The following is an 18138-nucleotide window of genomic DNA, read 5'->3' on the forward strand; positions in this document are numbered from 1 at the left end:
TTTCATATCTCAGTTAATGACATTGTCCATCTATCCATTATCCCAAGTAGGTTATCTGAAGGTATTCCTCTCCTGTCCTTTTCCTCACCCACCCCCATGTTTTATCAATCACTAGATCTTACCAGTTTTACCTCTTAAACCTGTCCCCTCCTCTTCATTGCCATTGCTACTGCCTTGGCTTGGGTCCTCATCATTTCTTACTTGATCTCTTCCTCCTAACTGATATCTTGACCTTCAGTCATTCTCCTTCAATCCAACCTCTACTGCTATGGGTATGATTTTAAATTACAAATCTGACCAAATCACTCCCTTGCTTAAAATTCCTTAATGACTCTCTGTTGTCTTGAGGATAAAATCTAAAAGCTTTAGCTTGCCATACAGGTCCACCATATGCTGACCTTGGCCCACCTTTTACAAGAGTTATCTCCTGCTGCTCCCCATTACCACCTGGAACGCCTAGTCTCACTTCCCTAGCAATCCCTGGTCTCAGTAATGAAGATGAGAAATTAATAACATAAGAATGGTCTATTTTTATTTGTAACCCCCAATATAGGATACTATGGCTCCCCATCACCTTCAGAATAAAATCCAAATCTCTTAGCCTAGCATACTTACAATCTAGCCCCTGACTCTCTCCAATTCTTATCTTTCTCGTATATATACATATAACCTACATTTCAGCCACTAAGATATCTCATCTGTTCCATATTTTCATCCTTCCATGCCCTCGTTCACACTTTCTCCAAACCTGTAGTACCCTCTTCCTCTTCTTTCACTCACTCCTCTCCTGCCTGCCCAATGAATTTCTACAGTTCCTTCAAACAGATCAATAGTTACCACCTTTGGGCAGCTATCCCTGAAACTATCCCTCCCTTTTCTGTGCTCCCAGAGCGCTTGGTTAAGCAGTGTACAGTCAATCTTTGTTGGCCTGTCTTTTGCCCCCTCTGCGAGATCATCTTTATCCCCTGGCCTCTAGCACATCCTTGATGCTTAATACAGAGTGAAAGAAGGAAGGACTATTATATAGGGATTTGCAAAGAAACTAAATTTCTGATAAGAGACATACATTGAATAAGTTTAAGATTGATTTTGCATGATCTGGTGAATCTAGACCAATTCCATGTCTTTATTTTCAGGGGGTAGGTAGCTCTGAGAAATTGGTGCTAATGGACAGATCAGAAGCAAAGAATAAGTTTAAAGAGCTGCGGCTTGGTCACATTGCTCCAGATTTGGTGCAGTACAGTAAAACAAAATTTACATCTTAGGAATTTATCTGTCACATACACAAGACATTTATCTACATGCCTTAATGAATGCCTTAGAAAGTAAAGCAAGGTGCCAGTGGACAAGACACTAAAGCAAACAGAAGATATCAGCAGTGACTTATAATAACACAGAATGTAGTTTCTAACAAAAATATATTTATACCTTTGGGAAGGGAAACAATTTTTTTCTGATTATGAATATAATATATATGTCTTAGTTTGTTCAGGCTGCTATAACAAAAATACCACAGACTAGATGGCTCAGACAACAAACATTTTTACTTCTGACAGTTTTTTGGAGGCTGAGCTGAGATATCCAAGATCAAAGCACTCACAGATTTGATAATCTGGTGAGGGCCTGCTTCCTGGTTCATAGACAGCCATCTTCTCACTGTGTCCTCACATGGCAGAAGAGGGAAGGGAGTTCTCCGGGGACTTTTTTATAAGGCACTAATCCCATTCATGAAGGCTCCACCATCATGACCTAATCACATCCCAAAGGCCCCCACCTCCAAACAGCATCACAAATGAGTTTCAACATGTAAATTTTGGGGGGACACAACCATTCAGTCTATAGAAACATATTAATGCAAAATGCTTAGAATATCTCGAAAAACACAACAACATAAATCCCTCCCAAATCTAACCACCTAGAATTAACTGTTGTTACTTCTTTGGATGTATCCTTCCAGTCTTTTTTTCTTGTATATGTGTTTGTGTATCCTTTTAAATAATAAAAAATTTAAATGGCTTACATTGTATATATTGTTCTAACCTATTTTTTATATTAATATGTCATGAACATTTTCTCATGTTAGTAAATACTCTTCTACAACATGATTTTTAACTGCTGCACAGTATTCCTTCATGTGGATGAACACCACTGTTTAATCAATCCCCCTTGTTTCTATGTTTTTATTATTATAAAAGGAAGTGTAGTGGTGTGGGTGACTAAAGAAAGGGTGATCTCACGACCTCCTCCTGTTTTCCCCAGGTTCTGAAGCCCCCTCTTACATCAGAACTCTTTTCTAATGATCCTCTGAGTGTCATCTCAGGACCCTGGGCACACTCATGGCACGATGGCCAACCCTCAGGAGCACCTGAGCTGCTCCTCTTCCCCACACTTGCCTTTGAGTGAAAACAGAACCTTCAATGGACTACAAGATGACGTCGCACCTATGCGAAGCCACCCTTCACCCAAGCTTCTTAAGGACCAGCAGGAAAAGGGGGCGGTGCAAACAGAGCTAACTGAGGGCATGAACAGCCCCATCACCACAACAGTGTTGACAAGCGTAAGCGAGGATTCCAGGGACCAGTTTGAGAACAGCGTTCTTCAGCTAAGGGAACAAGATGAATCGGAGATGGCCGTGTCTCATGGGAACAGCAACACTGTGGATGGAGAGGGCACAAGTGGAACCGAAGACATCAAGATTCAGTTCAGCAGGTCGGGCAGCGGCAGTGGTGGGTTTCTTGAAGGACTATTTGGATGCTTAAGGCCTGTATGGAATATCATTGGGAAGGCATACTCCACTGATTACAAATTGCAGCAGCAAGGTAAGCTAGAGTATGGACCTGGAAGATATTTCCTGTGTAAACACACTACCACCATTAACTGGATAACCTTTGATAAATTAAAGACCTAGTGCCAGAATAATACCCCATATCAATTTCCTGTAGACCTTCTGAATGGAACAGATTGACATATGGTTGGTCTTTTTTGGTCGAAGCCCACCTTTTGTTGTTGTACAGTCCAGTGGTGTCCAGAGTAGAGTACATATAAGACAATCCATGACGTTGTGAGGAAGAAGATGTTAGAGCTTCTGTTCCTTTTATCTCATCACTTTAAATTTCTATTTTCATGCATGTTTTCATATATATTTGGTATTTTAATAAAGTTTTACAGATATATAATTTATAAATAAATCACATAGTGAGTGCATATTCAAAAATTTTATTGACAGTTTTTACAGTCAAGAAGTCTGATGGTCACTGGACTAATTCAAAACCAGACAGAAGCCACATGGTACTGCCCCTGAAGATTGTAGGCCTGCCTTAGGTAGTAGTAAAAAGGAATTTTTTTATCTTACAGTCAGGCACAGAAAGCTCACATTTTGAGGAAAGAACAAAATATCTAACCATTCTTGAGAAACATTATTATTTCAAGATCCCACAGCTTTTTAAAAAGTAAAATTTTAACTCCCATCATTGTGTCGTATGTATATTCATATACCCGAATTCAAGCCTTATGCTTTTTTTTAAAAATTAATTTATTATTTATTTATTTATTTTTGGCTGCGTTGGGTCTTTGTTGCTGCGCGCAGGCTTTCTCTAGTTGTGGCGACCAGGGGCTACTCTTTGTTGCGGTGCGCAAGCTTCTCATTGCGGTGGCTTCTCTTGTTGCGGAGCACAGGCTCCAGGCGCACGGGCTTCAGTAGTTGTGGCATGCAGGCTCACTAGTTGTGGCTCACGGGCTCTAGAGTGCAGGCTCAGTAGTTGTGGCGCACAGGCTTAGTTGCTCCGTGGCATGTGGGATCTTCCCAGACCAGGGCTCGAACCCGTGTCCCCTGCATTGGCAGGCGGATTCTTAACCACTGCGCCACCAGGGAAGTCCCTCAAGCCTTATGCTTTTGAAGTAAAGAGAACACATGGCACTAGTGTTCTTTATAACTTCATTTATATTGTTGAAAACAATCTTTCCTGAGAACAAAAGTAATATATATAGAAATTTTGGAACATACAAGTAAGTTCCCCCCAAAAAATTAAAATAATCTATCATCCCCAATCTCCTGACAATAACCACCATTAGTGTTTTTGGTATATATTATGTTAGTGTATACATGTGTGTATGTGTGCTTAAAAAAAGTCATGCTGTTCTGTAACACTTTTTTACTTCATATTGTGAACATTTCCTGTATCATGAAATATACTTTTTCAGCATCATTTTTAATGGCTGCATAATATTAAATTGTGTTAACATACACAGTTTAAGTAATTGTAATTAAGTAATCCTCTGTTTTTTTTCCTTGTGATGAGAACTCTTAGGGTTTACTGTCTTCATGCATTAACATAAACAGTGTTCATTATATTTATCAAGTTGTACACCACATCCCTAGTACTTACTTATCTTATAACTGGAAGTTTGTACCTTCTGACTGCCTTCATCCAATTCCCCCTCCTCCACTCACCACCTCTGGTAACCACAAATCTGATCTCTTTTTTCATGAGTTTGTTTTCATGAGTTTTTGTTTTCATGAGTTTGTTCTTGAAGTATAATTGACCTACAACACTATATTAGTTCCTGGTGCACAACATAGTGATTTGACATTTCTGTACATTTCAAAATGATCACCATGATTAGTTACTGTCTGTCACCATACAAAGATGTTACATAATTATTGACTATATTCCCCACACTGTACATTTCATACCCTTGACTCATTTATTTTGTACTAAAAGTTTGTACCTCTTAATCTCCCTCACCTATTTCTCCCCTCCCCCCTCCCTCCTTCCCTCTGACAACCACCTGTTTGTTCTCTGTATCTATGACTGTTTCTGTTTTATTGTGTTTGTTCATTTGTTTTGTTTTTTAGATTACACATTTAAGTGAAATCATATAGTATTTGTCTTTCTCCATTTGACTTATTTCACTTAGCTTAGTGCCCTCGAGGTCTGTCCATGCTGTCACAAATGGCAAGATTTCATTCTTTTTTATGGCTGAGTAATATTCCATTGCGTGTGTGTGTGTGTGTGTGTGTGTGTGTGTGTGTGTGTGTATACACCACACCTTTTTTGTCCATTCATCTACCGATGGGTACTTAGATTACTTCCATATCTTGGCTATTGTAAATAATGCTGCAGTTAATGTAAGCGTGCAGATATCTTTTCTAAAGAGTGTTTTTTGTTTGTTTGTTTTTTAAAATTTTTTATTTTTTATACACTTTTTAAAGATTGCTTTCCATTTACAGTTATTACAGAATATTGGTCATATTCCCCATGTTATACATTACATCCTTGAGCCTATCTTACACCTAGTAGTTTGTACCTCCCACTCTCCCACCCCTCCCTCCCTCCCCACTGGTAACCACTGGTTTGTTCTCTATATCTGTGAATCTGCTTTTTTGTTATATTCACTAGTTTGTTGTATTTTTTAGATTCCACATATAAGTGATATTCTACAGTATTTGTCTTTCTCTAACTTATTTCACTAGCATAATGCCCTCCATATCCATCCATTTGCCGCAAATGGCAAAATTTCATTCTTTTTTACGGCTGAGTAGTATTCCATTTTGTGTGTGTGTTTGTGTGTGTGTGTGTGTATCCAATCTTGTCCACTCATCTGTTGATGGACACTTAGGTTGTTTCCATATCTTGGCAATTGTAAATAATGCTGCTATGAACATTGGGGTGCATGTATCTTTTCAAATTAGTGTTTTTGGTTTTTTCTGATATATACACAGGAGTGAAATTGCTGAATTATATGGTAGTTCTATTTTTAGTTTTTTGAGACACCTCCATACTGTTTTCCACAGTGGCTGCACCAGTTTACATTCCCACTAACAGTGAACAAGGGTTCCCTTTTTTCCACATCCTCGCCGACATTTGTTGTGTTCTTTTTGATGATAGCCATTCTTTCTGACAGGTGTGAGGTGATATCTCATTGTGGTTTTGAGTTTCATTTCCCTGATGATTAATGATGTTGAGCATCTTTTCATATGCCAGTTGTCCATTTTCTTTTCCTCTTTGGAAAAATGTCTGTTTAGTTCTCCTCCCCATTTTTTAATCTGGTTGTTTGTTTTTTTGATGTTGTGTTATATGAGCTATTTATATATGTTGGATATTAATCCCTTATCAGTCATATCATTTGCAAATATTTTCTCCCATTCAGTGGGTTATCTTTTTGTCTTGTCAGTGGTTTCCTTTGCTGTGTGAAAGCTTTTAAGTTTAATTAAGTCCCACTTGTTTATTTTTGTTTTCATTTCCTTTCCTTTAGGAGACGGATCCAAAAAAAATATTGCTGCAGTTTATGTCAAAGAGTGTTCTGCATGTTTTCCTCTAGGAGTTTCATAGTATCTGGTCTTACATTTAGGTCTCTAAAAAGTGTTTTTGTTTTCTTTAGATAAATACCCAGGAGTGGAGTTGCTGAGTCATATGGTAGTCCTATATATAGGTCTATTTTTAGTTTTTTGAGGTATCTCCATCCTGTTTTCCATAGTGGCTGCACCAATTTGCATTCCCATCAACAGTACCCAAGGGTTCCCATTTCCCTACATCCTGGCCAACACTTGTTATTTGTTGTTTTTTTGATAATAGCCATTCTAGCAGGTGTGAAGTGATATCTCACTGTGGTTTTCATTTGCATTTTCCTAATAATTAGTGATATTGAGCATCTTTTCATGTGCCTGATAGCCATTTGTATGTCTTCTTTGGATAAATGTCTATTCAGATCCTCTACCCATTTTTTAATCAGGTTGTTTGTTTGATGTTGAGCTATATGAGTTGTTTGTATATTTTGGATATTAACCCCTTATCAGATATAGCATTTATAAATATCATCTCCCATTCAGTAAGCTGCCTTTTCATTTTGTTGATAGTTTTCTTCACTGTGCAAAAGCTGTTTAGTTTGATGTAGTCCCATTTGTTTATTTTTGCTTTTGTTGCCCTTGCCTGAGGAGACATATCCAAAAAATATTGCTAAGACTGATGTCAAAGACCATACTGCCTATTTTTTCTTCCAGAAGTTTTATGGTTTCAGGTCTTACATTTAAGTCTTTAATCCATTTTGAATTTATTTTTGTATATGGTGTAGTCCAGTTTGATTCTTTTGCATGTAGCTGTCCAGTTTTCCAAACACCATTTATTGAAGAGGCTGTCTTTTCCCCATTGTATATTCTTGCCTCCTTTGTCATAGATTAATTGCCCATGTAATTATGGGTTCATTTCTGGGCTTGCTATTCTGTTCCATTGATCTATGTGCCAGTACCATACTGCTTTGATTACTGTAGCTTTGCAGTATAGTTTGAAATCAGGGAGCATGATACCTCCAGCTTTGTTCTTCTTTCTCAAGATAGTTTTGGCTATTTGGGGTATTTTGTGTTTCCATACAAATTTTAGAATTATTTGTTCTACTTCTATGAAGAATGCCATGGGTATTTTGACAGGGATTGCATTGAATTTCTAGATTGCCTTGGGTAGTATGGTCATTTTAACAGTAGTAATTCTTCCAATCCATGAACTCGGTATATCTTTCCATCTGTTTGTGTTGTCTTCAGTTTCTTTCATCAGTGTCTTATAGTTTTCAGAGTACAGGTCCTTTACCTCCTTAGATTTATTCCTACTATTTTATTCATTTTGATGCAGTTGTAAATGGGATTATTTTCTTCATTTCCTTTTCTGATTGTTAGTTGTTAGTATATAGAAATTAACATATTTCTGTATATTATTTTGTATCCTGCAACTTTACCAAATTCATTGATAACTTCTAGTGCAATCTTCTATTGCTTAACAATTTGTTTACTATTTTCAGTGATTATAAGCCACACTGCAGTGAACATGTGTCCATTCCTTAATTTTCGCACATATCTTGATTACTCCTTAGGATAAATTACTAGAAGAGGAATGCTGGGTTCAAAGGATTTTTTGCTTTAAGACTTTTGATACATATCTTTGCAGCCTTATGTAAATGATCAGTTGTTATGAGTTCTTTCATCAAGAAATTTTGTAAAGGAATAATATGGACCAGAAATGATATTCTGTTTTATTTATTTTATAACTGAATATTGGATTCTGTGACCCTCCCTTAAAAATGTATTCATATATTTTAGTCAAGACTGTTGACAGCTTTTCCACAACTGCCAGTTGACATTAGTCACCATTAGCCACTTTTTCCATGCATTCAATTTTTTCTATTTCTGAAATACTTTTTCTTTTTTTGATATTTTATTTTAAGGTATTATTTTATTTTATTTTTTAACACAGTTTTTAAAGGTTACATTCCATTTACAGTTATTACAAAATGTTAGCTATCTTCCCCGTGTTGTACAATACATCCTTGTGGCCTATCTTACAGCCAGTAGTTTCTACCTCCCACTCCCCCACCCCAATATTGCCCCTTCCCCCTCTCCCCACTGGTAACCACTAGTTTATTCTCCTTATCTGTGAGTCTGCTTCTTTTTTTTTTAATATTCACTAGTTTGTTGTATTTTTTAGATTCCACATATAAGTGACATCATACAGTATTTGTCTTTCTCCGTCTGACTTATTTCACTTAGCATAATGCCCTCCAAGTCCATCCATGTTGCTGCAGATGGCAAAATTTCATTCTCTTTTATGGCTGAGTAGTATTCCAATGTGTGTGTGTGTGTGTGTGTGTGTGTGTGTGTGTGTGTGTGTGTGTGTAGATATATATATACCACATTGTCTTTCTCCTCTCATCTATTGATGTGAAATACTTTCTTTTAGAAATGCAAATCGGAACTACAATGAGGTACCACCTCACACCGGTCAGAATGGCTATCATCAAAAAGTCTACCAATAACAAATGCTGGGGAGGGTGTGGAGAAAAGGGAACCCTCCTGCACTGTTGGTGGGAATGTAAGTTGGTGCAACCACTGTGGAAAACAGTATGGAGGTTCCTCAAAAAACTAAAAATAGAATTACCATATGACCCAGCAATCCTACTCCTGGGCATATATGCAGACAAAACTATAATTCAAAAAGATACATGCACCCCTATGTTCATAGTGGTACTATTCACAGTAGCCAAGACATGGAAACAACCTAAGTGTCCACTGACAGAAGAATGGATAAAGAAGATGTGGTACATATATAATGGAATACTACTCAGCCTAAAACAGAATGAAATAATGCCATTTGCAGCAACATGGATGCAATTAGAAATTATCATACTAAGTGAAGTAAGTCAAAAAGAGAAAGACAAATACCATATGATATCATCTTTATGTGGAACCTAAACCATGGCACAAATGAACCTATTTGCGAGACAAAAACAGACTCACAGACATAGAGAACAGACTTGTGGTTGCCAAGGGGGAGAGGGTGTGGGGGAGGGATGGACTAGGAGTTAGGGGTTAGTAGATGCAAACTATGACATATAGAATGGATAAACAATACCGTCCTACTATATAGCGCAGGGAATTATATTCAATATCCTGGGATAAACCATAATGGAAAAGAATATGAAAAAAGAGTGTATATATATATATATATATATATATATATATATATATATATATATATGTATAACTGAATCACTTTGCTGTACAGCAGAAATCAACACAACATTGTAAATCAGCTATACTTCAATTTTTTAAAAATTGACTCTGAAATACTTTCTCTTAAACCAATACCAGACTCCCCATCTATACCCCTTCTCCATAAGTATATTGGGATTTACCTGTAAATCTGTCCATTCCAGGTATACTTTCCAGGATTTGTCAACCACAACATTCTTTCTCAATCCCTAGGTTTTGTCTGTCTGTTTTCTCTCCATACCCTGCACATTCTACCCTTTTTTTCCCTCTATGATCTTAAGGTTTCAGGGAAATTAAAGAGTTGTTCCTTGTCACACAGCGGTTGGGGACTCCTATGTTAAACAGTTTTATTATTTAAAAAATTGGGAATAAAGACAAATCCAAAGAGGAAAATAAAAATCACTTGTCATCCCATAACCACCCACCCTTAATTTATTATTTTTTAGAAGTTCCTTCTTCTCTGCTTAGACACAAAACCTACTAATATCTGCTTATGTGATAAACTCATTTGGTTTTGGGGGTCTTAACTTGTCCAGTCTAATAATTATTTTGGTGGCAATTTGGAGGTCTCGGGATCCAAATGCAGCATTGAGGTTCAGACTCATAAAGAAGACTAACAGACACATCCTATGTCTGTTAAAAGGAGCCTTTAAAATTCTTTATTGTTCTGTAACCTTGTATTTGATTTGTGTTCCGATTGATTATGTGACCTTCAGAAAGGCTTATTTCAGGAACAAATAAGAAACATCCTTAGTCAGTTTAAGCTTACAAGGGTACGGCAGCTGCCCAGCTCTTCAGCAAATGACAGGATATCCTACCGTGAGCAGGTGTTGCTGTGGGCTGTAGAAGAGATTCACTAGCCTGAAACTAGTGTAGTTTTTTTCTTGTCAGCTCTGGGATCATGGAGCTAATCTTTAATCCTGGATTACAGTCAACCGAAGGATAGTACATATAACAGATGTGTCCCTGCATTTGGTATTATGATGAAATTTCACTTGATTAAAATTTTTTTAATGATGTCTTCATCTCCCATTTAGTATGTTGGTAGTGAAGCGTAAGTAAGGTAATATGTGAAATCTTTTATTGCCAAATAGTTCCCAGTCTCAAAGCAAGTATTGTCATAGACTTGTCTGAATAAACAAAGGAGAACTTATGTGTTAAAGTGAGTGGGCATGTGGCTTTTTCTCAGTCCTAGGGATCATGGTGGATATTGGAATTAAGATAGTAGTCATAGTGATGAATCAGAGAGAAGATAAAAGCTGGGGAAGAGTACCAATGGGACAGCTGTAAAAGCAGCAGAAAGTCTGGGACTAACCCTGGAGGGAGCACAGCCAGTTTCCATCATTATAAGGTTTGTTATCTTGTTCCTCAGTGATCTAGGCCCCCAATTTGTATATCCTTGTTGCTAACGTTCTTTTTGCTGCCATTTTCTTGTTCCTTGACTCCCTACTAGATATCGATCAGGACATTGGAACCGGACAGAGAGGACTAAATCACATGAATCAACTTTACTTCTGGTAGTCAGTTCTAGTAAAAAAAATTGATGGAAAGGTGGTTGAAGTATTACTTTACACTCTGTGTTCTTGAATTACCAATGCCAGCCCCTTTATTTTTCCATGGACAATTAAGATTTGGTTGAACATAGATGAATTAACACAGGCGTGAGCTACTGTTGGTCAAGGAAATTTTTGTTATATATTATAATATCAACCTTTGGTATTTGAGTGCCAAATATATTTATCATTTGTATTTTATTTTATTTATTTTTTAATTGAAGTATAGTTGATTTACGATGTTATATTAATTTCAGGTGTACAACATAGTGATTCAATATTTTTATAGATTATACTCCATTTAAAGTTATTATGGACTTCCCTGGCTGTCCAGTGGTTAAGACTTCACCTTCCGGGCTTCCCTGGTGGCGCAGTGGTTGAGAATCTGCCTGCTAATGCAGGGGACACGGGTTCGAGCCCTCGTCTGGGAAGATCCCACATGCCACGGAGCAACTAGGCCCGTGAGCCACAACTACTGAGCCTGCGCGTCTGGAGCCTGTGCTCCGCAACAAGAGAGGCCACGATAGTGAGAGGCCTGCGCACCGCAATGAAGAGTGTCCCCCGCTTGCCGCAACTAGAGAAAGCCCTTGCACAGAAACGAAGACCCAACACAGCCAAAAACAAATTAATTAATTAATTAATTAATTAATTTAAAAAAAAGACTTCGCCTTCCAATGCAGGGGGTGCGGGTTCAATCCCTGGTCGGAGAACTAAGATCCCACATGCCTCACGGCCAAAAAACCACAACATAAAACAGAAGCAATATTGTAACAAATTCCATAAAGACTTTAAAAATGGTCCCCATCAAAAAAAATCTTTAAAAAAAGAAGAATAAAAAAATGTTGTTATATAATATTGGCTACATTCCTTGTGCCGTACAATATATCCTTGTAGCTTATTTATTTTATACATAGTAGTTTGTGCCTCTTAATCCCCTACCCCTATCTTGTCCCTCCCTCCTATCATTTGTATTTTAATACTACATTTATTTCTCATTTTATAAAAATACTAAGTAATAAGAATTATTTATAAAATTTATAGTAAATTACAATATAAACATTATAAAATGATGTAAAAAGAAAGGATTATTTAACAAATTGTTTTTTGAATCACTAAATAACACTACGAAAAAAATTAATTTGCATCAGTTCTCATACCATACAACAAAATAAACTTCATATGTAAAGGTTAAACTTTTAAAAAATCAACTATAGATCACTCTTAGAAGATAGATTAGGCAGTAGAAGAAATTGCAAAGGAAATGAGAAGCAACTATAAAAATATTTTGTTCAAAACATAATAAAATTAAAAGAAAAATGCTTTTGTAAAAAGCCTCTTCGTATGTATCAAAGAAATAGAAAGCTCCTTTGAGCTTATGAGAACTGCAAGACCCTAATAAATAAATGGACAAGGGATAAATTTGATAATTCATACAAAGAAGATGTGTTAAACAAATGTGGAGAAAATATCCTATATCACTGGCAATTAAAGTAGTGCAAACTTATAAAACACTATTTTATACCTAATTAAATTAGCACCAAAAAATGATCAGCAACATTCATTGCTGGCAAAGTTGTAGTAAAAGAGACTTGCTCATACTTTGCTATTGTCAGCAAAAACTAGAAAAATCCTTTTGGATAGCAACTTGGAATGTATACCAAGAACCAGGAAACTATACTCTTTAATCTCAGGATTGAACGTGAAGAAGTAATATAAAGAAAGAAAAAAGTATCAAATTTAACTTAGCAAACAAAACAATGGAAACACAAGTACAAAAAAAGGTAAGAGGGTACAGTAAGTAACTATTAAGCTTATAATAAAGACTGTAAATACATGGGGAATACATAATATATGAAAAAAGTAGAAAAAATTATACATACATACAACTCTGACATAGCTGTATACATATAAACAAAGACTAAAAGAGAAGATGAAAACTGAATATGTGCTGGGATTTCAGATAAAATATGTGCTTTTCTGCTTTTTCTAGTATTTTCTAATGTTTTCTAGTACTTAACAGTAAATAAAGATTGCGTAAATAGGAAAAAAAGACAGCTAAAGAATAATTTTAGTAATTATGTATTAAAAATTAGGGTAACTTGGGCTTTTATAGAGTTATTTGGAGAAATATTGCCCAGTTATGTTCTTGCTCAGAATCCAGTGCTAGTACTTTATTCAGCCCCCAGAATGGTCAAAATGACACTGTGTTTAGTTCTTCACTGGACCCCTAATGAGTAAAACTAAGTATGCCATCAATACCTGTGTCCTATGTGTGCCACATGAATAAGCCTATAGGGATGAAAGTCATTAGATGCTGTAAAGATACTAAAAGCAGTCGTCTGTAACTTACTGTTTCCACCCAAATTTGTTTCTTTGGTGATTTCATATTTGTGAGCTATTTGTATTGTAGAGAGATTTGTTTTTGTATAGCATCTATTCAATTTCAGTAGAGCAGAAACCTTTAATACTGCTCATACCAGAAGAATGGGACAAGTGCCCATGCTATTAATCACCCTCACTATAATTTTTTCTGCTCTATGCATTTATATTTTGAAGGTCATGTTTTAACCTTTGTAATGAGAAACCACATTTTATTAAGCATCTACGGAATTTCTTTTCTGTTAAAGAAAATTAGAAAAGAGGGAAATGTAGTTCCCTTCTACTCTTTCTGCTCTTGCTTCATTGACATAGTAGTGAGTTGATTTGCTTTCAAGACCAGAATATCTTCAAAGCTGATTCAACACTACTTTGTTCAGTGTTCTGCAAACAGTGGCCTTTAAGTGATTGGTGATCTGACAAGAATCTCTCATAACCTTTAGCATTGTCATCATCTTCTCCTCACTCCGTGGGGCTCTTAGCTCTTTGATGTTCATTTCTGACCGGTGCAGTGATAATGCACTGGCAAACAGGATAATCAATGGATTATAGTCTTCTTTTTAAGTTGCATGAGATTAAAGCACATATTGATTGAATTTTTGATCTATTTTAAATAGCATTTTATTCATTTTAAATGTAATATAGGCTGAAACTAACACAATATTGTAAATCAACTATACTTCAATTAAAAATAAAAATAAAAGTAATATAGGCTTATGGTTTAAAATTTTTAATACAGAAAAGGATAAATGACATAACATGAATAATCAATAATGCCACCACTTAGAAATGACCCCTGTTACATTTTTGGTGCAAAAAGAAATTAAGCTTTAAGAAAAACAGAAACTTGAAAATACTGCATCTATATGAATAAATATATCATGACTAATGACCCTCTCTCTCAAATACTTCATGAGAGGTAATGTGGTATAGTAGAGAAAACACAGTCCCTGGACTCAAGCCAGTTCTGGAGTCCTGGGCCCTGTTTTGCCACTTACCAATTATGTGACCTTGATTAAGTTACTTAAGGTATGGTTACCCTATGGCTTAGTTGTCTCATTTTTAAATAACCATAATAAGGCCAGACTTATAGGATTGTTGTAAGAATTAAACACATGACAGATCTAAAGCACTATGCTAGTGTCTGGCGTATAGTAAGTACTAAATAAAAGGTAAATACTAATTTAATTATTATACATCATTAGATCTTTAAGAGAGTATCACTGAAAATTCATTCAGCAAGGATTAATTGAGAGCCTGCACTAGAAATTCAAAGAGGAATAAAGCAACACTTATAATGGGTGATGGGGTAGGGATGGTGATGTAGAGACAGATAGGTGAATTGACTGAACATGCAAGCTTCAAGTGAGGAGGTGGGGCTGTGGGAGTGTCAGGATGTGTTTTGTTCAGAGGTGATTATATTGGAGGAGATCTCTGATCTGCTGAATTTCACTGGTTAAAAATTGATACAGACTAATACATGTGAATATCTTATCTATGGTATCAAGACCCATAGAAAGGTTATATCTTTTGGAGAGTTACCGGGTGAGAGACAAAGGATAGAGGTCATTTTGGGTGATGGTGAAGTTGGTCCCTTCAGACTGGCCTTGTAGAATGGCCCCTGAGCATTCTACAAGGGGCCATTGCGATCTCTTTAAGCTTGTTTCTCACTTGTGTGCCTAGATACTTGGGAAGTGCCATTTGAGGAGATCTCAGAGCTGCAGTGGCTGGGTAGTGGAGCCCAGGGAGCTGTCTTCTTGGGCAAGTTCCGAGCGGAGGAGGTGGCCATCAAGAAAGTGAGAGAACAGAATGAGACGGATATCAAGCATTTGAGGAAGTTGAAGCACCCTAACATCATCGCTTTCAAGTAGGTCAAGGCTTTTTTTTTTTTTTTTAAAGAAATAGAGATTTTCTTTCCCCCAGTATATATATTTAAGTTCCTGCTTTGAAAGACATGTTAAGAACACTCTACAGACTTAGCACTGTGCTAGGTGCTTTGGGAGGGTACCAAAGAACTATTATATTAGAATCATGTCTTTAAGGATTTTATAGTCTAATAGTTCTTTTTGCCAGAGCACGCACTTCTTGGAAGGGATGTATGTGGGACAGAGAGGGAGAAAGTGTATTCCTGCCAAGCAGTCAGATCTGCTGAATCAATGTCATTATTAGTAGGATAACAGAGGCTACTTGAAGATAACCTGAACATCCTAAAATTCAGTTAAGAAAACAAAGCTAACATCTGAAGTGATCAGAGAACAATTAGTTCCTTGTAAATAGAGATGTATTTTCTTACTAGTTTCTATTAGTGTCCGTTCTTAAATATTAACTTGTAATAACAGGTACCTTCAGAGTATTTCTCCCTGCCTCAGGTTTTGCCAGATCCGTTTTCAAGGAATGCCAAACACTCAGCTTTCTAAGTCTAATAATAGTAGAATTAGTGATGATAGTAAGTTAAATGCTATATTTATTTCACAAAGTGGTTGTTTTCAAGAGTATGTGAACGTATCTTTCTAGTTTAGTCCCTTATTTTCATAATATTGACAGGGATCCCTAGCAAAATGGAAAGATTCAGAGGTAAATTTGTAGAAGGCACCAAACTTGGCAGTTCTGAGCTCTGAATATGTATAATCTCTTCTGTCTGTACTTTTCCCTCAAGTTCCTTCTCTTACCAGCCTTGAAATTTTGCCCTAGGCTTGAACAAATGAATAATGAATGGCTTAAGAGGAAGAAAGGTGAAGAACAGGAAAGAAAGCCTTTAGGAAGGAAGAAAGATTAGAAATTAGAGCTTCTTGGTATATTTTTATATAATACATATTGAATTTATATATATTTCAATTCTGGAAAATAGTATGACCAATAAGCCTATAGCTAAAAGTAGAATAACTTACAAATTCCCCTTTCCTAACCTAGGAGGGACTTCCTCCAGCCCCCAAGAGGAATCCTTTCCTCACTAAAACTCTGATTATAAAGCTAAACATGTCATGCAATGATTTCTAATTGGAAATATATCCCCAAAGTAAGGAATAGAAGTCATGGGTACAAGTTTTGTAGAATGGGTTTAAATGTGTATTGAGGTTGAGTTTTGATTCCCAAACAAGACCCCTTACGGAAAGGGAAAGAAGTATGAAAAGAAGAGAAGCATTCAACTGGGATACTAAGTGAAGTCCTTGGATTCATTTCCTTGTGGAAGGAACATCCCTGCAGAGGACATGGGAGAGAACTTCAGTTGCTGTAGTGATTCTATTATTGGTTGCCCTAGGAGGGCCAGGAGGATGTGAAACTAAAACAAAATGCTATCGAGACCAATTATAATCCTTCCCAAGATGATAAGTTTCTCAAGGCAATAGGAGGATTATTTTTAAGCAGACAAGTCTGTCAGAGGCTCACTTCTTTCATTCATTTTACTTCACTGAGAGGATCATCATTACAGTATGGTTACCCTCGTAAATGGAAGGAAGAGCCTTTTATTTAACTAAACTTTAAGCTTAAATCACTGGTATGCTAGGTTTGAGATGCTGAATCTTCTATAGATGAGCATGGCTTTTTGGCCTCCCGAAGTGAACTAGGCTATGAGTCCCAGGTAAGAGGGCTTTCTAGCAGGACGTCGTGGGTTACTGAAGGTAGAAATGTGTCCTCAGAGGATGAGTGCGAGAAGCTTGATTTTTCCTTCCTTTCTTTTGTTTCTTCCTTTTTCCTCTGAGTCTTTTCCCCGCTTTACCCTCTGACCCTCCTACCTGCATATACAGTTTTCAGCATTATGGATAAGTATTGCTCTGTTGGTGTCCAACTCTTTGGGCTGAAGATGCTTGAATTGTCTTTACCTCTACATGGAAAACAATAGTGAGACTGTGTCCCTGGCCCATTACACCATGCTCTTGAGGCATTGTGCAGTGTTATGTTTGCAGCCATCTGTGCCATGTGTTGCTTGGCCAATGAATCATTCAGAACCGTCTGGAAGATATGAGGGCATGATTAGATTTTAGTACATCTCTCTGGATACTGATTTCTGTGCTTTCAGCTTCTTTTGAAGTTAGTAAGAACCATGTACAGAAGGGAAGTGCAAGAAAGGGATACTATATTCTCTTTTTCTTCCAATTTTTAAGCAGTCTTTTAAGAAAACCCAACCTGCCTGTTCCTAATGGAATTGAGTGCCAAAGGGAAGAAAAGGTAGCAATTAGAAGTGATTATAGAGCTGTTATTTATAGCTACTAAGATGTCTTGTCATAGTACAGGGCTGATGGAATGATTGCTTCTCATTTGTCAGTCAAGAAAGATGAAAAGTGTATAACATATCGCTGTTAGGCCCTTTATGTCAATGTTTGTCTGACAAGTTAAAACATACTTGAGTAAGATGCTGAGTAGTTTCAAACAAATATTTGTTTTGATATTCTTAAGCACATTACATTATATCTGCCCTTATTCATTATTTCTCTGTAGTAAAAATTAAATTGTCTGTTGCTGTATACTTGCGCTCCACTGAGGTTTCCTGAAAGTCAAGTAACAGAAACTTAAAAAAATTTTTTCTTTAAAAATCAAGATGAGAATTCTGGGGAGCTTAGAAAATGATAGGAGAGTAATAGAAATAGCTTTGTGGCATTTGACAGGCACATCAAGGCAGGGAAAATAAAAACTAATTATACTTATTCATAATCTGCCATTGTTATAAGACTTTCA

At 36.6% G+C, this 18138-nt stretch overlaps 1 protein-coding gene across 5 annotated transcripts in view; it reads left to right on the forward strand.

Annotated features, from left to right (window-relative positions):
* Positions 1-18138, forward strand: part of MAP3K13 (mitogen-activated protein kinase kinase kinase 13) — a 159790-nt gene that overhangs the window by 110036 nt on the left and 31616 nt on the right. For all 5 annotated transcript variants that reach the window (XM_082461447.1, XM_082461448.1, XM_082461449.1 and 2 more), the window contains 2 exons: positions 2260-2819; positions 15148-15331. In XM_082461447.1, the coding sequence (XP_082317573.1) occupies positions 2345-2819; positions 15148-15331 (659 nt within the window). In that variant the 5' untranslated portion in view covers positions 2260-2344. The remainder of the gene's footprint in view (positions 1-2259; positions 2820-15147; positions 15332-18138) is intronic.

Source organism: Balaenoptera physalus (genome assembly GCF_965194825.1).
Source record: "Balaenoptera physalus genome assembly, chromosome: 4".
In the NCBI taxonomy this organism is placed as follows: domain Eukaryota; kingdom Metazoa; phylum Chordata; class Mammalia; order Artiodactyla; family Balaenopteridae; genus Balaenoptera; species Balaenoptera physalus.